This window comes from Anser anser (genome assembly GCF_964211835.1).
Source record: "Anser anser genome assembly, chromosome: 1".
Classification (NCBI taxonomy): Eukaryota; Metazoa; Chordata; class Aves; order Anseriformes; family Anatidae; genus Anser; species Anser anser.
The window spans coordinates 148,900,083-148,927,323 of record NC_139720.1 but is presented as its reverse complement, the minus strand read 5'-3'; the positions used below and the strand labels follow the sequence as shown (position 1 = coordinate 148,927,323).

The 27,241-nt window shown below is 35.8% G+C and overlaps 1 protein-coding gene across 6 annotated transcripts in view; it reads right to left on the bottom strand.

Moving 5' to 3' along the window:
* The window catches only part of MYO16 (myosin XVI), a 385,412-nt gene that overhangs the window by 102,335 nt on the left and 255,836 nt on the right, over positions 1–27,241 (bottom strand). For all 6 annotated transcript variants that reach the window (XM_083834843.1, XM_083834844.1, XM_083834845.1 and 3 more), the window contains 7 exons: positions 24,799–24,910; positions 21,032–21,149; positions 20,193–20,264; positions 19,450–19,591; positions 10,605–10,677; positions 791–943; positions 22–222 (listed from right to left, as the gene is read on the bottom strand). In XM_083834843.1, the coding sequence (XP_083690969.1) occupies positions 22–222; positions 791–943; positions 10,605–10,677; positions 19,450–19,591; positions 20,193–20,264; positions 21,032–21,149; positions 24,799–24,910 (871 nt within the window). The remainder of the gene's footprint in view (positions 1–21; positions 223–790; positions 944–10,604; positions 10,678–19,449; positions 19,592–20,192; positions 20,265–21,031; positions 21,150–24,798; positions 24,911–27,241) is intronic.

Sequence of the window (27,241 nt, the reverse complement as noted above, 5' to 3'; positions counted from 1 at the left end):
CCAATCCTTCAAACAACTTACCCTCCCAGCATAATGCATAATGGTGAAGGTGGAGCCCTGATCCTTTGGCGCAAGGTTGCCATTCCCATCTTTTGTGGAAGAATAAACTGTATTTGTGTCTGATGTATCCAGGTAGGACTGAATGCGTTTAGAAAGACTCTGTTCCATTGACCAATTAGATTGGCTTTCTTCATCTAGCATTGACAAAAAGCCTGATGGTTTCTGAAATGAAAAATAAATGTTTCGGTTTTATGTAATTTCCTTTGTTCCTTGTGAAGTAACACAGCTGGTAATTTACTATAGATAAACATATCACCTATTATAGAAAGAAAAGGAAAAAAAAAACAGTATAAATGTTCTGGTAAGTCTCAATGTCTATGCATATCAGATAATTCAAAACTGATAATTATTGCTGATCTTTTAGGAAACTGTGCTATGTCCTTCTTAAAAGTTTTGCTCCAGAAACTAGCTCTAGGCATAAAAGAAACTGCCAAGTTTACAACAGAGATTGGTCAGTACTACAGCTGCATTCAGGACATGACATGATACACAAATGCTACACGTGAATCAATATGGGCAGAGTTTCTGCTACATCTTCTTCAACCCTAGCTCATTACAAATCTGTTAGCCCTCAAGCTGCAAGAGCAGACAACCCTCTCCATGGTTTCCTTGGTCCCATAACCTTCTCTTCAGATTCAAAAAACAGGAAATGCAAACAAAACTTCATATTAGTCTAACATGCAGAGTATGGGTATAAATACACATGATGTAAAGTGGATCTGAAAACTACCTGAAAGAAAAAATCCAAGGCTGCAGTATGGTTTCCAGGAGCATATACTGTTTCCGTGGTAACTCCCTCTTGTACACATTCTGCTTGCTCTTGTAGGAAAAGCACTTCATTGATATATTGGTGTATCTTCTCATTGGTCATATTGACACACAGCTATTGCAAAATGAAGAAAAAATAGTATTAGAAGTTTACTGGATAATTCATCCATTGGTATAGGGTTTACTGCACATCTAATACTGAATTTGATGAAAAGTCAATCCACAACATGTTCTCTCTCTCTAGACCACATATTAGGAAAATTTACTAGGGAAATTTACATTTTAATAGCTATTAGTATTAAATTGGGAATAAACAGTTTTCTGTCTGCATAATTGTGAATTCTACATAAGAATTATCAAATACCAGCATTATGAAACAGTGCAAATTTACTCTAATTCCATTGACCGAAGTGGTGTAACTCTAAATATATGTTGTTACACTCAATATTCTTCTGCAGTTTATATTCATGGAAGACTACATAGATGCAACACGGTTTTAGAAAAAAATAACTGCATATTTAGTTAAGATCCTGATTTTGTAGTTAGTTTAGTATTAACAAATATGTTCAAATTCTGCTTCCACTTATACAATCACTGAAGTCTAAAACAGTTTCTGAAGAACTCGTGTTTTGCCCAAGTTTTTTGGAGGAATGAAGAGGAATATTTTACTAAATGCCTCTCTCCATTTTATTGATATTCTAAAGGAAAGTTGGCAAGAAATGGTCTTCCATAGAAAAGTTCAAAGTCTGCAGAGATAAATAATATAAAAACCTCTCAAATATTTTCTTTGATTGCCTTTTACGACTTGTAGTGCCACTTTTGTAAAATAAATAGTTTAATAGGAATCTGGTTTTCAATTAAAAACAGGTGAGGGTTGTATCAGCTTATTCCTGGACCTTTTGTATCTTATTCAAAGTTCACAATCTTCAAAGAAAGTAAACATTTAATAACTTTGCTGAATAAATCTTGAACTGTTTTATTTACATTAAAACGGTAATTTTAGTGAGAAATTCTAAAATCTCTTCCAATGCTATACTATCACTAAGTAATTAAGAAAACAGAAACTCTTAGAGGGTTGGAAGAACCCTTTATATGAGGAATCATGCAAGGAATAACTGCACAAAGTCTCTTTTCACATTAAACTAGTCACATATTTGTTTTGGCGATAAACTATGTCTTCCATGAATACAGTGTATAAAAGCAATTCCACCAGAAAGTCATATTAAAAAATATGAGATATTTAGATCAACCATAAAAGTACATGGTTTAACATTCAGGTAAGGGAAAAGAACCCAAGTAACGTGTAATAGCTGCCTGAATTTTCCATTAACACCTCACGCTAGTATAGTCAACTTGCACTTGCTCTACAATGAAGTAGGCTAGTGTGAATAACAGCAAGAAATAAAACTAAAACCAGATTTTATAACCAAATGTCTGTTACTAATTGTCCTTACCAATGTATGAAAGTGCAGACAAAATGGAGCCTCAAATAATACCAGTATTTTTTAAAAAAGGGATTTATAAAAATTCAGATTATCTCATTTTGTTAACACTGAAAGTATAAAATTCACTTGTACTATTTAATTTTTTTATTGAAAGAGCTTTTTTAACTTTGAGGCAGGCAAATTTAACTTTGAGGCATGCTTTGCTGAACATTTTCCAAATTCAAATTCTAATTCCAAAATCTTTTCAGAAGCTCCTTAACATTATTTTAGAAGGCAGACATAACATTGCAAGTTTATACTTCACAGGATATGTAAAGCCTCAACATGATACATGCTGTGTATAAGTATATTTGGAAATGAGTTCTTTAGAGAGCTGTGTCATTTAACTGTACACTTTCTCTTATTTTACCATAAGAGAAGTTGACAAAATCACTATAAACTCAATTTTACTTTTTATCATTTGCAATTATCCTAAAACACATAAAAACAATTGACGTGCTGACTGTGCAGCAAAATTATTAAACTAAACAAATTCAGCTGGAGAGTAAGAATGATTTAGTCAAATTTTAAAAAGATCTGATAAATAATATTGGTTTCAACTGCCAGTAGTGAAAGGCATATTATTTTGTTAAAACATTCACAGATAACATGTTGGGCTGGTAAAAGAAAAAAAAATAATTATAAGTTTTACAGATCAGTATATTATAGCGTACATTGGTGTGCTTTTTGGTAACAGAAGCAACGCTGTCATTCAGATCAGCAGGCTGGCCGTAATGACAATAAGGTGCTGCAAACCACACTAGAAAGCAAGCTCAAGTTATTATACAAACTGCAAGCTTCTCCGAAGCTGCTCTGTCTAGCACTGGTTGTGAGCAGCAGCTCTGCAGAATTAGCACTGGAAGACCAGCCAGGGGCTGCTGAAAAGCAAGACGCTCTGATTGCATCTTTCTCCATTTCAATGTTTTATACAACATGCTGAGAAAAGGAGATAAACAGAATGTTTGAAAATAAATGCTTGACACAGGTTGCTGCAATAATTAAAACAACTGAAATGTAGAAATCTGATGAAAATAAACTAAACTAGTTTTGCTAACCCATCTTCTTTTGCTCTGTCATATGAAGTTTATATAAACAATGATGTTTTCTGTCCAAAGATGTGAAAAGTTCAGAAAAACACATGAATTTAACTTCACCCATGCAAATGAGATGGAAGTGTAGTAGTAATAAAAGAAAACACAATTTTTAACATAAAATAAATTTTGCAGGAATACCTCTTAGCATTGTATATTTGCTTTTCTTTGCAGAGTTACTCAACATAACCCATAGTGCTTCTTGTCATTAAACATGGTTAAACTATTTGTCACAAGCCTTTTATTGACTCCACTGTATGTCTCTTCTGTAAGAAATCTTCCTTTCCACCTATCTTCCTTTCTAATCCTAACTCACTATCACGTCTAGGTGAAAATAAAAATACAATTTACGTGTCAGAGTCTTCATTAAAAAGTACTCCTAGAATATCACTACAATACAATTAAAAAGGCCAAGTTAAAGTATTTAAACAAACTGAACTTGAAGTAGCATCCAAACTGTAGTATTCAGAAAAAATATGTATAGTGCCATTTAGTAAAACAAATAGGTATTCATCACATTAGACAGTATTAGTTTGACCTCGCTTTCTTTACTGCATTTGACCAGTTAGTAATATTAAGCATATTCAAAATTCAAATTTAGGTAGGAGACCAAAACCATACTGTACCCCAAAGACAGAAAAACACCTATCATTAATGAAAATTTCCTGTTTCCTTACTCCTCAGTGTATAGAAAACACTATTTGAAAAAGCATAGCAAAAAAAGGGGGAGATTTGTGAAAAGAAAACTTGGTGACTATTAGACAGTGAGGCTGAGATGGATGTGATCACCCTCTGCAAAACTCATTTACATCCTTAGGTCATGGAGAAGAATGAGCTCTCCCAAGGGATGTGTATTCAGAGCACTGAGTAAAGCTTGCACCTTTCATATCAATCTATCTATCAGGGCAAATGTTATAGGCCAAGATGATGGAGCTACAATGCCAAGTTTAATTTGTAAGGATGTGCTCTATCTTTTCTCAAAAACACAATTCTGAGATAATGGAAGGCAGAATAATCTTCTATTTACTGAGTCTGGATTCCAAAAATGTTTTTAAACCTAAGGTAGGTAATCACTCATTCCTCAGAAGTATCTTGATGACCGTTCCCCCTTGTATCTGCTACCCTGGTGAGAAAAATAAAAAAAAAATCTCTTTTCCCTTTTAGTACTGTGTGTGACAGTTACTAGACTTCCACATCTTCTATGTAGAGTACCAATTAGAATATTTTTAATGCATAAATAACAACAACATAAACCATTACATCTCTTCCTTTGCCTTTTAGGGGCAATGGGATTTAATACAGACTTCTTGTTTTCTGTGTAGCTTCAACACAAATTCAAACGTAGTCCTCCTGTGTCTCTTTTAGAAGAATTTTATTTCACTGGGAATTCATGTTGTCTTGGGGTCCGTTGCCATTGTATGTTCCCCAAACAGAGTAAAACAGAACAGTGTTATATTGAAATTTTATTGTGGGTAGCTGTCACCCGAAAATCCTTCTACAAGGGAGGGTCTACAAAACCTTTTCATAAAGGATAGTATTTCAATGCAACGTGAAATACCCATCCACTTGACTCTGATCACATCAGAATGATAAACAAACAAGGAAACAAACATGGTAGCAGGTTTAAGGAATTTGGAATTAGAGATATTGAAATAGTTCCAAGTGACTTTTTCACTCATACTGCTGGCCAGCAATACTGTAGGATATAAAGGGGTGGGTGCTGCTGTGAAAAAGAAGATACCAGTTAATAAAAGTCCTTGCGCAGCATCTCACCAATCACAAAATGAATCTGGCTGGGAATCTAAATTTTAGATTTTATTTTCATCCACAAAGCATTTACTGTAAAGGAATAAAGAAAAAAAAGTATTTTAATGTCAGGTACATGGTGAGAATTTTGACGTAGCCAGCTTTAAAACTGAGTAACACTGGCTTTTCAGTGGCTTGCTTGAATCTGCTGCACAGATAACAGCATCCTGCACAAATGAAAAAATATGTGCAGAATGAAAAAAAAAAAAAACATAAAACAAAACAATGAGACTGACAGGGAACAAGGGTACACCATGACAAAACTATACAGAGTGAAAGGCTCTCAGGAACTGGGTTGAGGAACAGATTATAGCACAGGTTTGTCAGACCCCTTGGGAGCACTGATTTTCAGGACCCGACTCAGCCTCCCCTGGGACCTCTACCCACATTTTGTCCATGGACCCAGTTCCTGCCTCAGAGACACCACGGCAGTGTCAGTTTCCAGACCCATCTCCCACTGCTCCTTATGGTACCCAAGTCCTGGCTCGCTGCTTGTTGCATAAGGGCTGGCAACAGGTCCCGTTACCAGCCCTGACTCTGCCCACCATGTTCAGACCCCGAATGATGGTGCCCATCAGGGCGGGCACGGCCGGCTCCCTGGTACCAAGGGGGCAGCTGTCTCCTGCTGCTCCCTGACAGGGATATTAAAATCTTGTGCATGGAGGCTAACTGGACCACAGTCCCATTTGTCTATGCTCAGGACAAGCAAAACCAAAGACTGATTCTTCTGCATAAAATTAAACATTGGAATGCCCTCTGGACTGCCTGGATGCAGACACTTGTGTATGTGACCTCCCATCTGCTATCGCTGAGACCGTAATGACTGTAGAAAAGTTAATTTATGTAACTTTTATCTATTCATGCCCATCTATCTACATAACAGGCAACATGACCTTACATTTAGATAGCTAGAAACAGGCTCATGGCTGAGGGAAAATAATCAATTAACAAAAAATGTTATGACTCTTTTAGCTGGGGAAGGTGACATGACAAAATCAAAGGAGGTCTCAGCAGAGTTAACTAAAGAAATAACCCACTGAGAAGTTAAGATTTACAGCACCTAATAATAAATGTAAGCTAAAATTCCTGTGAACACAGCTGGGTTGTACAAGCTCTTTCGCTTCACTGTAGTGACTTGGAACTGAAGCACTGAGTGGAGCAGGCAATGCTGTGTGCTCTAGGAGCCAGCTGATTCCTATGGCAAGAGAAGTGCAGCACCATGCTGCTACAGGAGCCATGCTTCTCTCATCACTCTGCTGCATCACACAGATAATGCTATACATACTTTAATGGGTATAGAGTAGAATGGGAGTCAACAGACATTTGGCTACTTCAGTAACTTTCAGTCCTAACTCAGATAAATTGCTTGTATTTCCTATTAAAAAAAAAAAAAAAAAAAAGGTTGATATATACTTTCTTTGCAAAGCTTAAGAGGACTACAGAGGCAAAATATCATGCAAGAGCTAAATACATTATTTACCACGAGTTAAATATTTTTTTCATTTTACCCCTTGACAGATATCAGAGAGGAAAGTCTCTACCAGAGTCCATTTTGGTGAGCTGGGGGTTGGCCTCTTCTCACAGATAACTAGTGATAGGACTAGAGGGAATGGCCTCAAGTTGCACCAGGGGAGGTTCAGGTTGGAAATGAGGAGAAATTTATTCTCAGAAAGAGTGGTTAGGAATTGGAGTGGGTTGCCCAGGGAGGTGGCAGAGTCACCGTAACATTGGTGGTAGGCGGATGGTTGGACCAGATGATCTCGGAGTTCTTTTGTTCTTTTCCAACCTTAATGATTCAATGATTCTATGATCAGGCTTGTCATTTCATTGTGAAAATTCATCAGGCTGGTCAAGCATGAACTCCCTTTGGTAATCCATGCTGACTTCTGCTGATAATTTTCTTCTCCTTCATGTACCTGGAAATGGTTTCCAGGATTAGCTGCTCCATCACGTTCCCTAGGATCAAGGTGAAGCTGACCAGCCTGCAGCTCCCTGGGTCCTCCTTCTTGCCCTTGTTGAAGATAGGAGTGACATTTGCTTTCCTCCAGTCTTTAGGCACTTCTCCCTGTCGCCATGACTGATCACAGACTATCAAATGTGCCCTCACAAGGACTTCTGCCAGTTCCAGCACTTCTTGGTGCATCCCATCATGGTACATGGACTTATGTATGTCCAGTTTGCTTCCAATCTCCATATGCTTCCTTTTCGTGTTTGAGTTTGACCAAGAGATACTGGCCAAACCACATTCCAGTGTGGTTGTATATAAAGCTGTTCTGGAACAGCAGTTACACAGCTGCTCTAGGAAAATGCTGTTCCCAAGCTAATGATCATTGCTAAGAAGTGACTGTAAATTGTAATCGGGGTGAGCTAGAAGTGTAGTCATTTACCATAGCTCAGCTGATGACCAGTAACTCACCGAGTCCTGGTAATTCAAAAGCTTTCAGTTTTTATTGAGCAACGACTCCCTCAGAATACAGCTTCTAAAAATATTGTCCTCTGTTTTTAAATCTGTGTTGTAAGAGTTTCATACCAGAAATCCCAACTCCACTCACTATCATTTATTTTATACACTCATTCACTAATATTGTTTCAAAAGTAATCACATACTATTTTTGCTATTATATTTTAAATATAATATACTACAGATATATGTTTCTACACAATGAAGGCTTACCAATGCATGCCAAGTGGAAGCAAAACTGAACACAAATAATACTGCTTTTAACTTCTAATACCTTCTTTTTTATAATAATCTATAGAACTTTTCTCCTTGTAAGCCATCAGCCACATCTGTTTGCCTGCAGAAGTTACCAGGTTCTTGATGTAGACATAGTTAACATTACTTTTCTAGCTCTTTCATACCTCGTCCTGTGCATTGTTCATAAACTGTTACCAGTCCAATACTTTATCATTCCAACACACTCACTGGAGTGATCTTGCTGTTCTGCTTGGCTTATTCATCTCTCTCTTCCTGAAATGTCTTCAAACAGTCTATTTAAACATATTGCTTAAATTGACATATGACTTAGTACCATATTGTTCTCTTAAATTTTATATTAAAATGTCTACCAATTAACCTAACTAACCCAATTTGAAGCACCAGCAAAATTCACCTAAAGAAGATATTCACACAGAGTAAATGACATCTACTTGGAATGTCCCAAGATTTCATCAGTCAGGGGATTTTAATCGTTCATGAAAATAATTGTGGTTGTTTTTTTTTGTTTTTTTTTTTTTCTTTTCTTTTCAAGAAAGCAGGCAAACAGCTATCACAAAGAATTCCTTCTCTTACACTACTTTGAAACCAAAGGTTAATTTCCACCAAATTACTTTTGCTATGCCATTTTAAAATATATTAATCTAAATCTAATACAAATGTATTTTCTATGTCTCCTCCACTGTTCAGCTGCTAGGCCCATTTAATGTTAACGTTCTGCAATCACGGGCCTTGACACTGGGCATGTTTGCAGACATGATGCAACACTTTGCATGAGGACCCTATCTGGGCTAACACGCCTGTTTATCAACAGGGTTAACGAGCCCAGGCAGGATGCTGAGCTAGGCTAGACTGATACACAGCTCAAGCTCCTGAGTGCAGGCTGTTTGGGGTATGTGTGCACAACTGCATCGTGTGGAGATACAAACTGCTTCTGTTTGCTCATACTGCAACCTATTGCTTCAGGAATCTGATGTGTTAACCACATGACAGAGTCCTCATAAAAATGAACTCTGTAATTCCCTCACCACTGTTCTGTCTTTTAAGGAATGCAATTCACTAGTTTCTGATGTAATGACTCACAGTGTTACTCAATATTACTCAACAAAACCCACTCAGTCCAAGGAGAAGGACAGTCTATGTCTCCTGAAATGTATTTATAAAAAATAAAATAAAAATTCAAACTTGATCTTGAAAGTACCTTGCTTGCTATGCAGAAATCATAAAATAAACTACTTTTACACATTTTTCTGTTTGTATCTCCTCAAGCACCTTATGCAGTCACTTAGCAGAAAATGGCTTACTTTAGAAAGTGGAATTCATGGTATTTTATCAGACGTCAGTTACAGAACTTATATATGTTTCATAAGAAAAAAAAATGCAGAACAGAGCTAAAGGAAAAAAAAGTCCCAAGGCACACTCCTCTGAGATTCTTTTAAAATGCACAGAATACTATATCCTCGTTAATCATTAGGTTTTATGGGATTTATTTTTTTTTCATGTTTTTGGTCCATCAAAATGTTTCCTATTTTTCCCTTGATATTTTCACCTAAAGAAGATATTCACACAGAGTAAATGACTCTGAATATTGGCATGCATCTGTAGGACTTAATCCAACAAAGCTTTCAAGCTAGGCAAAACTGTAACAGCAAAAACAGTTTTGTAAGAGCGGAACTGGAAATACATGTTATTGTATTCTTACATGCTATTTTGAAGGCAGAGGCCCTGTTTGTGCTTTTGGACTTTTGGAAATTGTGTGGGCAAGTAAACATTCTACACATACTGAACTAAAGCAGCACTATGACTTCTAGTTCACTAGAAAAAGAAAGCTGAGCCATAAAACGATGGATTAACTGAGATGAATGGGCAAAATCTGATTTCAAACAATAGTAGGTCCTTTGTTGCCTTTGTTGTCCTCTTCCTACTGCTTTAATTTTCTTTTGCTGCATAAGAGAATGAATGAACAACTGAACAATAACTTACACATCTTCAGCGTGTTGTGTAGAGTTGCTACTGCTTTTGGAATATGCACTTCTCAAGAGCTTTGGTGTTATGAGACTAGTGTTAAAGGTGGGCAAATAATTCTACCACCTTCAAAAAATGTTTGATATTTAAATGGATTTTTAAGCATTCATTGAGCTAACGTTTAATTTATTTTCCATGGATGTAATTCAACTTTAAAAAAGTCTCATGTTGAAGAGTCACACAGAGGTGAATCTGCCAGTAATAGCACTTAGCATAATGGAGCATTTTCATTCCTTTTTTTTTTTTTTTAATTCTCTCTAAGGCATCTGAAGACCTTTTGATCTTTCTCCCAATCCTGTCTATTGTCATCCTATTCACTGAGCTAGCTGAAGTATCACTTCCACAAGCATGAAAACAGACAACACTAAGTACTTTCCTCAGGTTTTCTTTCAAGGCTGATACTACCCCTCTTCCAAATCATTATGATACATGTTTACCAGATTCTTTCAAAATGATTAATAGCACTGCAAAGCCTGGATTTTAATTCAGACCCATACAGGAAGACTGGGAAAAATATTTTAAAAGCAAGTTTTCTCCTCCTTGACATTTTCATTCTGATCAAAACACTTGTTTTGGCTACAAAACAAAACAAAACAAAACACATTTAAAGATGAGTGACAGTTATAATAAATTCAGCAAAACAAAGCTACTTACCTGTTCAAAAGTATTTTTTTGAAATTCTTCAAATCCAAAAATATCCAGTATTCCAATTTCAAATATCTGGTCACTGGAAAAACAAACAAACAAACAAAAACCACACAGATAATAAGAATTCAAGAAAGATGATAATATATCTGTTGTTTCTGACAAAAGTACTTCTGCTCTAGGATGAAAACAGCTTTCATTTCAAAAACATGGTATGAAACACTCATGCAGGCTATATATACAACATAACAACCAAAATTCTACCTACCAATCTACAAGCATAAATAATAATAATTAAAAAAAAAGAGTTTTGAGATTGTTTTAGGACAATTAAAAAAAAAAAAAAAAAAGAAAAAGCTTAGCTTTTTTAAAATCCAGTTTCTAAAGGTGTAGGTATCTACTCATTCAGATGAGGAATAGCCACAGAGGGGAAGTTTCAAAATTTACTGGTTGCACTCAGTCACCCCTTTGAGCTTCTATTTCCCCAACAGCCAGAACTGCTCCTACTAAATGCATATCAAGGGAAACTCTTTAAGCCAAAGTCCTAAGTGCCAGCATCAAGCAGAGGTTGTGAGCTCAGGCTGCACAAGAGGTTACATCTCCCAGAAGAAAGAACAGTCAGGATTTTGGCATGAAGAAGACAGATGTTTCTCTTTTGTACATATAAAAAAATACTTGTTGGATGTGCATCTGATCTGTCATACACCACTGCATGTATTCAGGGAAGGGCTTTTACTTAGGTCCTGTGGAAAGATTAGGATATGGTAGTCACCTAGGATTTGAACAGGTAAAATTGGAAAAGGACACAGGTGTTATTACTCTGTACTTACTTGGGACTAAGTCACTGTCATCCAGATCTGGAGAAGAACCTAAGGTCATTAACAGGGAGCAAAATTTATGTTTTGGGATAGCCTATTGCTTGCTTTGGAAGGATTTGAGAACATTATATGAAAGGGCTGGGCTGGTTGAAGCTGAGCTTTTTCTTCATGTTCTTCACATTACCATTAGAGAGAGAAAGTGAAAAGAGGCCATTAAAAAGCTTGCAGTTTGCCTGTATGAATGCAGTGCGACTTTCTTCAGAGTGAAGCGATCTGCTAGCACGATGAAAGACTTTCCACTATAGCCAATAGATCTCTTGGAGCAGGAAAAAATAGCAAAGGAAAAATCTTTCAGTTTCACGAGAAAGGAGATGGACACTTTCTAAAGCATATGAGTTTTCCTTTCTCTTTTCCAACACAATTTGTAAATGTATGAGGTTGCATGCATACAAGTAACATTGCAGCCTCCTGTTTCTGAGATGTACTTTTCCTTCCTGTTTCACATTTCTTCTCTGCCTAAATCTATGTGCATACCAAGATATAAACGTAAAGGGAAAAAAAAGGTGATTCACTGTCAAAGTACTTCAGTACAGTTCTATTATAGTCATTGTAAACATTACCATTCAATTAGGCAAAGATCCAGCCCTGAAAACAAATCCTATATAACAAACAAAACAGTAAAATAATAATAATAAAAAATGACTACTATAAAGCAGACTAGAAAAAAACAGTCCTCAGAGACTAATAGAGCCTTCTTCAGAAATGATATCCACGAAGTTTGTCTTCATTTCTAAGGCATACTATTTCAATGCACTACTGATTGTCACAAGACTGGCTATATGCATAAATGTCAGACATTGGACATTGCATAATAAATCTTGTCTAGAATGACTTTGTTGGGCAGAAGAGGTTATCGTGAGGTTGATTAGCCTCCAAGGGAATTTCTACAACACGAAGCATAAAAATATATCACTACCTCCTTCTCTGACTGCGATTTAAATTGTGTTTAAAAACGTAAGCCTCATTTTCAAGTGTTACTGATTAGGAATGGATGTACATTCCTTGTCATAATGTGTTTTCAAGGAGACTGGTCCATTTTTATAAAGAATTAAACATTTTAAAAATAAACTACCTCTGCATAACATTCACAAGGCAGAATTATTATGTTGTTTGAATAAGTTCTAAAAAAAAAAAAAAAAAAAGAGTTTGGAATTTAAAAATACTTGATAGGTTTTCATTTTTACGTTATTATTTTGTTATTTAGCTATAGCCTTCCTCATAGGAAAGTGTAACAGGAACTGCTAGGCAATACAACACTGAAATATTGCATTAAATTTCACAATTATTAAGATCTACATAATGCTGATGGAGCAGCTTACCCCTTCTCTGTCTAATTCAATGAATGGATTTGAGGCTGGATTGCTTACATCCCAGCTGAGTGCCATGATTGTTATTTCGTCAAATTAGTCTCTCTTATTCTTTCTCAAGAAATATGTAAACATTTGCAAAAGGAAAAGTGTAAAACAAACTGACCTATGGAAATATTATAAATCAGGCAAAACAAGAACCTAGCTCTATGTCTAGAACTCCCAGGAAAATCCTTAGCAGCCAGCCTACTGACTACTTCATGTAATATACTTTATCAAAACAGTGAGATTTCCAAGAAATATCTTGATTTTCATGGAGATGCACTTTTTTTTTTTTTTTTTTTACAGGAAAACATGTTACTCCAGTATTTTGATGAACTTCACCTGATAATCTTCGCCTTGTATTATTAAAAGATGCACACACTACATGAAAAGAGCTGAAGGTTTTACATATTTAATATCTTGCCTACAGGGCAAATATAACGAACAAGGCTCTGTATCGCTAGAATAGTGATAATTTATTACTATATTGTGGCTTTATATGCAAAATTTTACCGAGAATGACAGTAATTTTCTGTACTAAATATTGCCCAGTTTTGCAAATTAAATAGCGACAGGGCAACATAAAAATTAAATGTTTTATTTGTAATTACATATAAAGTTTTGCTTTATTTTCTGTCTTTTTGTCTTCCTCTGTTCTATACTACATTTATCCTTAGAGGGAGGGTCCATATATGGTTTCTTGGGTAGCTGTCAATCATATTAATTCCAGCAAAATTACTTTTCTTAAATTAATCATAGCAGAGATCCCCAAGGCAGAATAAAGCATGAATGATCCCATGTTTACAAATGAAAGGGCATGTCACCCGTGTCCAAAAGAACAAATATTAGAAAATAGTACTTTTTGTTCTAAATCATTCCTTTATTTTACTGTACTTTTTTATGGTTAATAAACATCATTTACACTTTTCCTCATTATGTCTCAGACAGTCAATATTTAAAATGTATAAATAAAACAGCTATCATAAGATACAGAGGACTGAGATTTCAATTACATTATGTAATATTATGTGTTTATTTAGCATGTAAGAGAAGGTTACGCATTTGTATTCTGTATGGAAATGAGATTAAATTATAAAGTAGTACTTTCTTTTCGTGTAGTACTTAGGAATGTATCGGTAATATGACCAATTTTTTTTCAGGTTTCACAGTACTTTTTAGCATAAAAATTAGGAAAACAGTAGTTTGCCAGCATTTAAAGAAAGTTTCCGTCTCTGATACCAGTACATAGCTGTGAATAGTTAAATCACACAGTGGATGTTAACTACATCTGATTTGATTTTTGTGATTTACAAAACAGCCTTTCAACCAATAATATTTTACAACGTCTCTGGTTTTTCCTTTTTCTTCAGAATGATTCCCTCCGTATATACGTTCCTCATAGACTAGAAACACCTTTTGATCTTGTATGCTTAGAAGTTGCATTGTAAAGAAACTGCATAGAAATTCTTGGCAACTCTTAAAAACAAAACACATATACCAGACATCCTGTCTGATGATCTACTGTCTTGGCAGATATCTTGCAATTCATCAAGAGATATTTTTGACCCGTTTGCCATTTCTAGTAGAAGTGAACAGAATTCCCTTTACAATACTTCTGACCCATCATTTCAGACAAGCCTACAGGATGTTATTTGATCACTCTTTTTTCATCCCAGATGGTTTTCAGCTATGAAATCCATAAAGTTCATTCCCATTTTCATTTTTCGTAATGTGCCTACACAAAGCAGTGAAGTGAATCTGTTGAGGCAGTCTGATCTAACATGTCTTTTCATCTGCCCCAGATATAATGTTTCTGGCTCTTCCTCCAACTTATGCAAGTAACGAGGAAGGAAACTAGTTGGCTTATGTCTGATCTGGATAAACCAGAAGCAATACTGATTATTGACTAAGTATTTCTAGGATGAGATATATAACCAAGCTTTCAACTGAGAGCTGCCACACTCAGAATCCTACTTAGACCCCCTCACTGCTCCCAGGGGGACAGATTGCACCTGCTGTCATAAATACAGCACCTGAAGGATGCTCATGAGACATGGGCTGATGTACAGTTGTAAATGTTCTTCATCTCAAACAGTTACTCAAACAAACCAATTTCTGAGACTTTTGGGAGCAACTTTTCTGAGATTTTTGTTTAAATTCTGATCATTTTTTTTCAGAGACTTGGTGGCGTTTCCACATCTCCCAGTTATTTTGCTCAACACCTGCCATTTTTCTTTTAATATTACCATAACCAAGTGTAAGAGGTACAGATAGGCAGTGGTTGGACACAGTAGAAGGAAACATGGACTCTGCATCTAACAGACATTTCCTTGAGTAATTCAACAAGTATGGTAGGAAAGAATAAATGCTTTTGCTAATAGACTCAAGATCTAGAGCCCTCTCATCACTAGCACATACACTTCTCTACATACACTTTTACCTTTAAAGCAAAATCTGTTGTAAGACATGGTGTTGTCTTGCTTAATAAAACTCTGGAAATGATCCAGACTGAAGCAGATCTTAAAATATGATATTACACAGAATATTGTACGATCTCAAAGTAATATTACACACAATATTGTATTGGATGCTTTGTATTGTTTGTATGTTTTAAAGTTTCCCCTATGTCCACATACAGACAGTTCTCATTATGTTGTGGGCTCATGTTCTGAATAGGAACTGCCCCTCTTCCTCCTGCATTCTCAGCATCCTTCTATGGGGTTCAATAATAGATGAATAAAAGTTTTAGTGTATGCTCAGATTATTTTTTTTTTAAGTTGGGCAGACTTCTGTTTCAGAAATATCTCACCTATAATCATAGTATAAATCAGATGAAGTGTATTAAGAATTCAGTGAATGAGACTTGGGAGATCTTTCCTTTACCCACATAAATGTTACACTGCTACTCTCTGGCAATACTCGAACTGCACTGGGAATAAGATTACATGGCCAGAACACACAAGCTTTCAGAAAATACAGATATATGAATATTCTATATGCTATATTTGAAAAAGAGAAGTCCTATGGCTGACCTACAGACCGAGAGTCTAGCTGAATGCTAGCTTCATTTACTTACCTATAACACAGCATGTATATTGGCATTAGCCCCATCTTTAGGGCACATAACAGAGAGACTCTTTGCTAACTACGTAAAACACAATGCCTTCTTCTTAATAGCAGATGGGGAAGACAATATCTAGAATTTCTAAAGCAAAGATATCTAATTAGCTTGGTTTTCATAAGAAAATAGAAAACATATATATATCAGAAGAGTTCACAGACATCCTTAAAATTCCATGAATGTAAAGTCCTGTTAAAGAATGAGTCAAGCATTCTTAACGCACCATCTTATGATATTGATTTACTAATATTTGGACCATCAGATCCAAATTCCCTAAAGTGCAATTAAGTACATTGAAATGCCACATTTAGGCAATCTTGACAGCTCTAGTCTCTTTTAGCTAACAACAGAAAATCGGCATATACATTTGAATGGAAGAAAAACAGAAGTAAACTTTTAAGAGTTAACAGTCTAGGGAAAAAGATCACATAGACAACTTTTAAAATGATAAAATAAGTGGAATACAAAGTCACTGTATGAATGAGTGAATGTAAGTAGTAATCATTTAAAAAGAAACCACTGATAAACACCTGTGAGAAATTTTCGTAGCTTTCCTCTAATCCCATTCTAACTTCCAATTACAAAAAACAGTTTCTACCCAGTGGATTTCTTTGAAAAAATATCAAGTAAGATGAATAAAGTAATCAACTTCAAAGTACTTTGCAACCAGTACAAACTAGCATCAATGGCTATAAGTTAGTTCCAACTTGACAAAATCATAAGTAACTTCTTATGAAGGCAAACAACATTTCTGAAGGTGTATTATTTCACTTTACATTGTCATTAAAAACCCTTAGTACGTATTTATTGAATGGTATTATAAAGTAGTGCATTTGTTGGATTAGGGCAACAATTTTATCCTCTATACTTTATATCTCTAGGGCATGGTCTTTGCAGCTTTTCATAAAATCATCTCCCCTTCCCTTAGATCTAATGGCAATCATCACATTTACTTTGCCTGAAACCAGCCACAAGCTGTTTCATGGTAAATATAAATCAATACTAATGAAAAAATTCTAGTAGCTTCACCTTAAAGTTAAAAACAAGTAACTAATTTCCTCAAAAATGTCAAGGTCAGATGTTTCTTAGAGTTACTAAGCCAATAAATCTAATTTTATTGTTTCATAAATTCTCATGGAAGTAGAGTTAAGCTACCTCACAACAAAACAAGAGAACTGAGCTAGAAACCTTGTTCCCGATTTGTGATGAGGGTTTCATCCTGTCCAGGAAGTAGTAATTGTGCAACTCTCTAGCCAGGAAATAAAGTGTGGCCTGAAATCTGTCAGCCTTATTTAGCTGTGACAGTTGATATCTTTGGTGGATTTTTAAGTACAGGTTTATTAAAAGGGCACCAAACTGGAGATAAAAACTGTTAATTGCTGGATTTGCTCAGATGTATATGAAATAAATCTGAACCACAAATCACAGATCCAGGCAATGACTTGCATTAATCCAAATTGCATCGTAACCTGTGCTATGCCTTGATTTACTATGACAGGTAAATCAATATGATTAGTCTGGACAAAAAGAAGGCTGGAGATGGAGGGAGGTGTTTTCCTATCTTAAGCTGGCAAATGCAACTGAGGTTGAAATATCAATGAAGGACAATTAACTTCATTTTTACTTAAAATAAGCTATTTGTCTTCAAGTTTGGAAAGGGACCTCAGGCTGAATTTGGCCTAAAATGTAATGTCTTGTCAGCATTGCCAATATATCTTGAGCTTGTTAGTTCCCATTAGCCAACCTCAACAAAAAATTCCACTTTTTCAAGCATACGTATAAGAAAAAACTATTGCAAATTCTTCGTTCCTGACAACATCAAACAGCTGTTGCATTTTAGCTAGGACTTACAACATCACATAGCCTTCAAGTTACCAGACGGGTGGAAATAATTTCACAGAGAAATACTTCCACAAGTCACCTCAGGCACATATGATTGCAATAAGAGGAGAATACAAGGTAAACAATAGACAAACTGCCTTGACTTTCAATATTTTAAGATCCTATGATATCTAGAAGTCACAGGTATACATTACTGAACAACAGAGATACACAACACCCTATTTTGAAAAAGTGTGAGATGTGGAATGTCAAAATAGCACAATTCCACATTTAAAAAAAAAATCAAATATTTTTCATAGATTTTTAATATGGTTATTCTAGTTTTTTTGTTTGTTTGTTTGTTTGTTTGTTTTTGCTCAACAATCACTACAAATGAGCTCACTGTAATTAGGAGTACCTGAGTTGTATTGTTGTCTGAGACAGACAAGTGCTGAGCTAAGCCTATGTTCCATAAGGTACAGGAATGAATGGGGAGGAATTGAACATGACCAATGCCACTGTTCTTGTTATAAACACAGTATTTCAAATTAACACATGCGTTGGAAAGTAGATTTAGCTTGATTGTCCAGGTGCCTGCAATTGTAAGGGGCTGTACAGTCAGAAACAGAGCAAATAAAAACATTCAGTATTACTGGAAAAATTTTTCTTTGCCTCCAGTGATAAGGTAGGCATTCTGGTGTTTTATATAGCCAGGGAAAGATTTTTTTGTGCAGAACACTCTGAAGTTCTCAGGTATGGTAGCGTTTTCTTTTAGTCAAGCTTAAAGAAGAGAAATGTGATTTAGTACTAATTAGTCTACAAATATGTCAAGAAAAAAAAATAATTGCAAAGTCTTTGAACTTAACAACTCTAGAAGAGTACACCTGATAAATATTTATCCTCTGATGCCAAGCTAGATACGATTTAAGGAAAAAATTACTTCTTTTGGAAGTCTCACATCTGTCTTCTATAGATTTCCATTTATCAATAATGCCAAGACATCTTGTACCTGGTGTTCATAAGAAAGTCCATCTGCACATGTGAGATGTTAAATCTTGGTTAAGTCACATACATGCATATACTCATCTAATTAGGTCTCCTGTCTTAGTTTGCTACTATGATTCTACTGAGATTTCTTTTTTTTTTTTTCTTTTCTGTTTCTTGACTGTGATGCATGCTTGACAATGATGCATGCTAATTAGCATTATTTTTTTTTTCTACAAAACCACATTGGACAGCAACTTGTATTCAATGGTAAGTGAAGTTTAAACATTCATTTGAAGGCCTTTGAACAAAATTCTGTTTTTAATAACCAGTGCTAAGGTCAAAGTTTGGGGGGCAAAGAACTAGTATATTCTGCACAAACATCAAGCAGATTTTTTTCAGATTTTTTTTTGAAAGGCTTAGTTCATTCTGTATTGTCAACTCTTAAAAGACTACTAATTCTAACCACCAATACAGATAACTGCATAAAGTATCATATTCAGCCGTAAACAAGTAAACAAACAAACTTATAATTGAGGAAGTAATTTGAAACATTCCAGGAATGACCAGTGAACAATAAGGACTCAAGTGTCAGTTTCATGCAATCACAAAATTCATTAAATGATGGCATTATGGTTCTATTATGGATTTGAATTTGAACAGATAATGACACAGCTATTAGTTTATAATGGTAATCATACCTGCCAGTCTCATCTTGATTTTGGAGGTAGCAGTTGATTGTGTTGACTAGAAAGCTAAATAAACGACCATATAGAGATTTTGCCAAGAGATCCCGGTAAAATTCTGCAATCTCTATAGTGTGCCTCCGTACTATCGTGTCTCCTAAGAGAGAAATCAGAAAATGGAAATAAAACAATTTGTAAAGCTTGCTTTAAGTAATTTTAGTTACAATAAGTCCTCCCATCCATTTTACTTCTTCTTTGCCACAGCTATACATGGTGCTAGTTTCTTTCTGAAGCCTCCAGTGAAAGATGAAAGACTACTAACACTCACAAGATCTTCAGCTTGGAAACATGAACTTCTTTTCAATAGAAAAGGGTATGGTTATCACACACAACTAGCATTTTACTGAAAAAAACTTCTTCAAAACTTGTGTTTTTAGGGACACTCCTGTTGACTTTAGTTCTTAGTATTAACAACTAATCTGTCATCTTGACATACTTGTAAGATTAATAAAGCTAGGAGTCCACCAGTGTCTGACTGCAAAGCTCCTTCGCACCATGTTATAAAGACAGTTCTAATTCAGTGGTCTGATCATATTGCATGGTGGATAATCCTACGTATTCCTCAGAGAGAGGAATTTATTTTTCATGAGACCATGAAAAATAAAGAACAAAATTATCTGTTTTTAAAAATCTCAAATCAGAAGGATCAAAATGACATCAGGTCTGATCTATGAGAATGTAAGCTTGGAAAAGATTACCTTTAAAATACTGGACATCAGTTGTTAAGGCTGAAGCGAGCTCATCTGGTGAAACCTGCAGCATCCCTGCCACTGAAACGAAAAGAGAATTTTAAAAAAGCTTTAAAAAATTTAAAGAATTTGTGCTGGACTGCATATTTCATTTTTATAACAGATTTTCTTATGTAGATGTTATTTTTTGAACAGTGAAAGAACCTACACATTAAAGAAAAGAGCGCTGTCACAGGAGTAATCAGAATTAATGAACATATAAAAATGGATTACTATAATCAGCACTTTGTGAAGTTGGACTGTATCTGTATATTACATTACAGCTTTCTTTCCTCTTTAAAGATTACTCAGGACTTTCCACAGCGCTTGGCAGACTTTCTCTCCTATTACAGTTAAGGTATGCTATTTATTGACAATCTGTATCCATAAGCCACTTTGAGGAGATTTATTAGTGACCAACAGGGCAAACTTCAAAGCATGAAAGCATGAGACCTTCTTAAGACACAGATTTTGAAAGGAATTTGATTCAATGCAAATTGTTCAGTTGTTGACGAGCAGCACAAGAGTGTTTTAAAAGAGGGCTGCACAAAGTGCACTGAACAACTTCTTTTGGCAAATGACACCATTAAATCTGACATTGAATTGGATAATTCGCAATCCTAGCATTTTATTTAGTCTCATAAAAATCTGGAGTTTATAAAACATCCAAGTTGATTGGGTGCTTGTCTTCTCACAGCTCCAGAAGCTGGCTGTCTCCCTGGAGCTGGGTTTCCATCTGTCGGTGGCTTGACGCAACCTCCCTGTTGCGGGGCCAAGCAGGCAGTGCCGGCAGGTTGTGTCCCACTGACCTTGCTCCAGCAGCTGCAGGTCCGACACAAGTGCTGTCTCGGCGTCTGTCAGAGCCGTAAAACTAATGTCTCCAAGATGCAGAATTGCTGAGAGAATCACAAACAGGTTCTCCACCTCCTGCACGTAGTTCATGCACAATTAAAGACAAAGAAGAGATTTGTTGGGCACACTGGTGAAAGGCAATGCTCTATCAAAATGCACATTCCAGTAGTTTTTATCCTTGGCATTTGCTAAATTAAAAAGTATTCATGAAATAACTATTAACAGTAACATTTGGATTTACAAATCAAACTGGAACCCATTTAGGACCTAAAACAACAAGATTACCTTTTTAACTTTTGTTTTGATGCAAATCACATTAGCTACTGATTTTAGAAACTTTTTTACAGTGTGTGAAAAAAAACTGAGATACGTTTACTGGATGAACTATTTCTGCAAAAAATAAATATATCTTCTCCACAGAGAATTTCCGTTAAGACAAATTCTGTATCTGGGTCTGTTTTTTCCTGCAAGGTCTGTTTTTTCCTTAGCCAAGTGCATTCACAAGCAAAGTGTCTAGCTTTAAATTACATCAGGTTCCTGGTAGTAAAAGCTGTAGTTAAGATTGGAAAGAAACAAAAGCAACCCCCTTGCTCACACGCTTACCCACCATGATTGCATGCTATCTTCAGATGTCTCTAATGTCCTGAAGCAGTTATCGTTAAGGGCTATTTTTTTCCTGCCCTCATTATTACCACACCAAGAAGAAAGTGAATGTTTTTGTTTCTTTGCTTGTTTTAATGTTTTTAAATTCAAGGAAAAAAAAAAGAGCTAAGACATTAAAAACATGTGTTCTTAATTTAAAAAAAAATAAATCAGTTATATAACAATGGTGCTCCTTTAAAAATATAAAACAGGAAATCTGATATCCACCATATTATTGCATGACATTATGTATAGCAAAGCTACTTGATAACTCTTACTTGAAATATTTTTTAAAAATATAATATTTAGAGCCTGATTCTACTGAAACAGTAGAACTGACAGCAAGAAGTCCCACTTACTGCAATTTGCAGGGTAAGATTAAAAAATACACTGCAAATGAAACATTTAGCCAATATATCCCCTCTACTCTCTAGTGACTGCAATGAATTCTGAACACATTAAAACCAAGCTTGGACAACTTTTCATTTGTTTGCAGAAGCTACAGGTAAAAAAAAAAAAAATGCTTAAGTATTTCTGTGAAACAGACTACAGGGCATTTGATAGTTTGATTCCTGAAATTATAATTTAAGACGAGAACTTCAGTCTCGCACTATGTGAGATAGATGTACGTAGGGCAACAGTATATTTTTCTGTTACACAATCCCAAAGTTGGAGATTAAAAAAGATATCAAAACAAGATATCAAAACAACCCAATACGTTGTTGCCCTTTTTTACAGGCAAACTCTGAATAAGATAGCTCTTACCACAGATGAGTTGCCACACTAATCTGGCATTCACGCTAGGATGATACACCCTGCTTCTTGCTCTTAGGCAAGATCGAATGCCATATTAGTAAAGCATAGTTCTTGCTTGTTAACTTGTTCAGAACTGGTTTGGGAATGACTGTACTGCACTGACTTGCAGGAGGGGGAAAATAGCTGTTTATTTTGGTGGTTTTGGTAAGGCCTCAGGTTTAGTTGAGGTTCCAGAGTCTCAAACACTTTTGCATTGTGTTCTAAGACGCATGTTTCCTCGACTTTAAGACAAGTTATTTTATAGACATTAAGGTACTTTGTGGGATTCCATCAAAGACTGTTTAAGAATGTTTATGTTGTTCTTCAAAAAGATAATCTACTCTATTATTGAATGTGACTAGACAGTAAAGGAATAATACACACAGACCTCTCCATGTATCTCAGAAGTAATGGGTAGTAATTTCAGGAGACACGTTTTATCTACATTATTTCTTTCTAATATCCAGCACAAGAAATCAGCCTGCAGTACTCTGGTACTCCACAGATATCTAGTTCACTAAATGATTATTCTCATGCTACTTGGATATAGAAGAGTCTTGAAGCTGGTTTACGCTTCACTGAGATGCAACATACCTTCCTTTCAAGAACTCTAGAGGGTGGTGAGGCCCTGGCACAGGCTGCCCAGAGAAGCTGTGGATGCCCCATCCCTGGAGGTGTTCAAGGCCAGGCTGGATGGGGCTTGGAGCAACCTGGTCTGGTGGGAGGTGTCCCTGCCCATGGCAGGGGGGTTGGAACTTGGTGATCTTTAAGGTCCCTTCCAACCCAAGCCATTCTATGATTCTATGAACACTAAGCAAAGTGAAGTGCTGGATCCCAAATACTCCATTTTTTTTGTACAGTGTTCTCAGACAGTTTCTGCAGGCTTCCAAACATGATTTGTTCTGCATTCTATTATTTAGTTATGAGATGAAGCCTTTCATTAATGGAACAGGAAGATTAATCAAAGAGCTAGAGATGAGCTATCATCTGTGAACACCGGGCTAAATGCTGGATTATTGGAAAAGCATGGAACTTCTGCTACTCAATACTACAGGTGCAGAGCTTGAGACTTAGAAGTAAAGAATAATTCTGTTAAATATAGCCATATGTGTTCCACTTCATACATAGCCACATGAATATTCATGGAGGGGAAAAAAAAAAACAACCATTGTTTCTTTATATTAAAAGGTGGCATAGGTTACCAAGGAACATTTGTTACTACCTTAACTAGGGAATACCAAATAACTATATGATGCACAATCACTGCAGAAGTTACTCTAGCTCACACCTCAATAACAGCTTCAACACAGGGTCACAATTTTTTTGCTGACGATCCTTTTTTATTACAAGCTTTGCCCATCTGTCATCTCTTATGATAATCCAGCATACTGTCACATAAACTTTTCCCCAGCTTTTTTCTTATGCTGCTAAATATCATGTAGGGGTGAAGAAAAGAAGTTTATACTTTTTTCTTAAATTACTGTTGCTTACATATTTGTTTTGCAGAAGTGTCCCAGCTACAGTGTGCTAGATAGCATATATATATAGAGAGAGAGAGATAAATATATAGATATATAAAATATGGAGAGTCTGTTAAATATTCTAGTATCCTGAAGGGAATTACACAGTTTATATGAGCTCTTATACTCAGCCGTCCATTTCTTCTGATTCCCTTCGCACCTCTGTCCTCCAGAAGCTTTTCTTGATGAACTTTCCAGAATATCTTCTTCATGAGCATTTTAGGATTGAAGACAAACATCAGACCTATCTTCTTGTTGCTTTCTGGGGGTTAAGCCAACTCTTTCAAGTTACCCTGCTCTAATTTTATTTGATAAATATATATTTACTTCTTTTCAGGTGTTGCTAGCAAAGGCATTTGGAATGTTTGTTTCACAAAATTAAAAGGGACAGGAAGATAATCAGGAAGGGGAAAAAATCCTGCGCGTTTTATGAGTTTTCTGTCATATGGGATTTGATTGTTTCTTTTTATCTATATAATTTAATTGTTCAGAGCATTATACCTTGAAGCTGTTTTGTGAATCTTTAAGAATGAAAAAGATTTACATTGTTGGTGCTGTGTATAATTAAAAGCGATTACAGTAATTTCCCTGGAGTGAACTAGTACTGTAAATTGTTTCAAGGCCTTACCGACAGAAAAAAAAAAAAACAACAAACAAACAAAAAAAAAAGATGCTTCAAAAGGTTATCAGTGACAGTTCCTTACAACCTGCTTTCAACTAAGTAACACTGATTTTAGCTGCAAATAACATAAATTTGTGTAACTTACCAGGCTATTGAATCCCATAGCATTTAGAGCTTGTCTTAGCCCAGCTAATTTCTCCCTGTTTTGAGGGTTGGCTGTTAACATCGTCTCTTCTAGCACATTCTGGTTTAGATACCTGCATAGAAGAAAACTAGCATATTTAGTATTTCAATGCTGGTGCAAAATCAATCTGTTGAGGTTAAAAGACAACTTTTCTCCTCTAATCAGAGATTTATCACATATATATCAGACTTCAGAAGGAACAGTACTTGTGACAGAATATTCCTCGTTTCTTTCCTTAATTTCTTGCTTAACTTCACATTCCTTGAATTCAGATATTAACTCACAGACTACACTTGTGAAACTTCCATGTATATAGACAAAATTCACTGAGTATACGTAAATGGACAAAAATTCACATTTCTTAGCCAAGTGAGATTGCTTCACTTTTGTGTTCAGATATTTTCTTCCCTTTTTTATCTCAGAAAAAAAGTCTTACAAAGGAAATCATTGTGCCTCTCCCAGCTCTCAACTTTGGTCCTATTTGTAAAATAAAACTTCAGATTTAATTTATACTGCTGAGATTTTTGCCGTTCTTGCACTACCAGAGATTCCCCTTCAGAAGAAAAATTTGAGGAGATCCCTGATAACCCTGGCTGCTTCAAACCGCCCTCCTGCTGGCTAGGGCAGAGATCAGTTCTTACCTGCCTGATCGCATGATGATCATTCACTCCCCTAGCAGCTGAATGGGGTGACAGGTATACTCAGCCTCTCTTAGAATAAAGTAGTACCTGAGTACATAGAGTAGTATGTGTACAACTCTTATGCTGCACACTGTGAAGCAAAAGTTAATTCTAAATCCTTCCCAAAAATAATGATTTGAAGAGACAAAGAGGGACATGTAGTGCAGCAGCTAACTCGTGGGGAGGAGGGGGGAAACGGATGGATGAACAGAGGAACAAACAAACAATTTTAACAAAACAGAATTTAAACAAAACAGAATAATCAAATAGTATGGTACAAAAGACTAGGGAAAAGAACAGCAATCTAACCTTTGCAACAATACATTGACTCTCTTGAAATATGTCTATGGGTCAGATTTTAAAAAGTATTCAGGTAACTTCAGATATTCAAAATCTACAAGAATGCAGTGACTGAATATAAGATCTGATTTTTAATTATATCATGCTGACATAAAAAATGTCATAAAATTGGCAAAAAAAATGTTTTCTTTTATCTTCACTTGGTCTCTCACACAAAGATTGGAAAGTACGGTTTTAATTTCTGACAATTCATGTTCACAATCCTATTCTAATTGAACTGTGGAGGACACCACTCCAAAATAAAAATGTTATCATTGCAAGTTTGGCAAAGTTTTTGTAAAGGTGGTAGCTCTTATAAAGGTCATCTTTTTTTGTGATGTAGCTTTTAGAAACAGGTGAAGGAATAATTTAACATTTGCACTTTTCTAGCCAATAGTGAGGTTTACAAGATATACAGGATGAAATGTACTGTGCGTTTTTAGTAGATTGATACTGGATTTACCAGCATGGAGTTAGTTTGGATTGATATTGTTCAAAGTTACCTCAGCAGGTGGTCAGAGAAAGAATGATGGGAAAAATGTGTGCCTGGGTGCATAAGCAGTTTTTGCACCCACAGGAGAACTCAGCTAGCAGATATTTCAAGTACAAACAAGCCTCACATCACAGTGGCTAAAGCCTGTGAATTAACACCTTTGAGAACATGGTTCTGTGATCATCACTGCCAGAGCTCTGTACCATTTCCTTGACGTTACTAAAAACATGACTTTTTTTTTTCCAAAAATGGTAAATACAAATGATAGCACATCTGTCAAACTAGCTGGAGCAGATTATAGAGAGTGTATGCCAGATTTATGTTTTTTTTTTTTCTTTTTTTTTTTTTTCTCCTCACATTGCCTGTATGTTTCAAAAGGAGGCTAGAATAAACCTGACACTGATCCTGGCACAGAACCTACTGGTATAAAGGTTAATCCAGCAGAAAATTTTCCATAGTTCTCAACTGCTGTGTGAGCTTATACCAGTTCAGTGCCGTGCATCATCTGTCTGTGTCATTTTCGATCCGTAATTAAGAGATTTACAGCAACATCTATTCTGCTGTCAAAACATCCTATTGTCGAATGGCTGGAGCTTATGGTCATTCTTTCAAAAAAAGGCTCCTCACTGGTGTTCTCACTGAAGAACCCTTTGTCTCCTTCTGTGTACTGAGCAGGAAATACATTTCCCTGTCCTGTCAAGAGAATATTGTACACCTTTCTTATTTAAGCAACCCCATTTAATTAGTTCTTTTTAGCTTAGCTAAAGTGCTGGTGGATATCATTGCAGCAAAAAAGTGTGTGAACACTACCAACTCAACACAGGCTGCAGCATAGCAAACTGACCCAGAATGTTACTCCCTTGGAGGAACGAGCTGAGTTGCGATACGAACC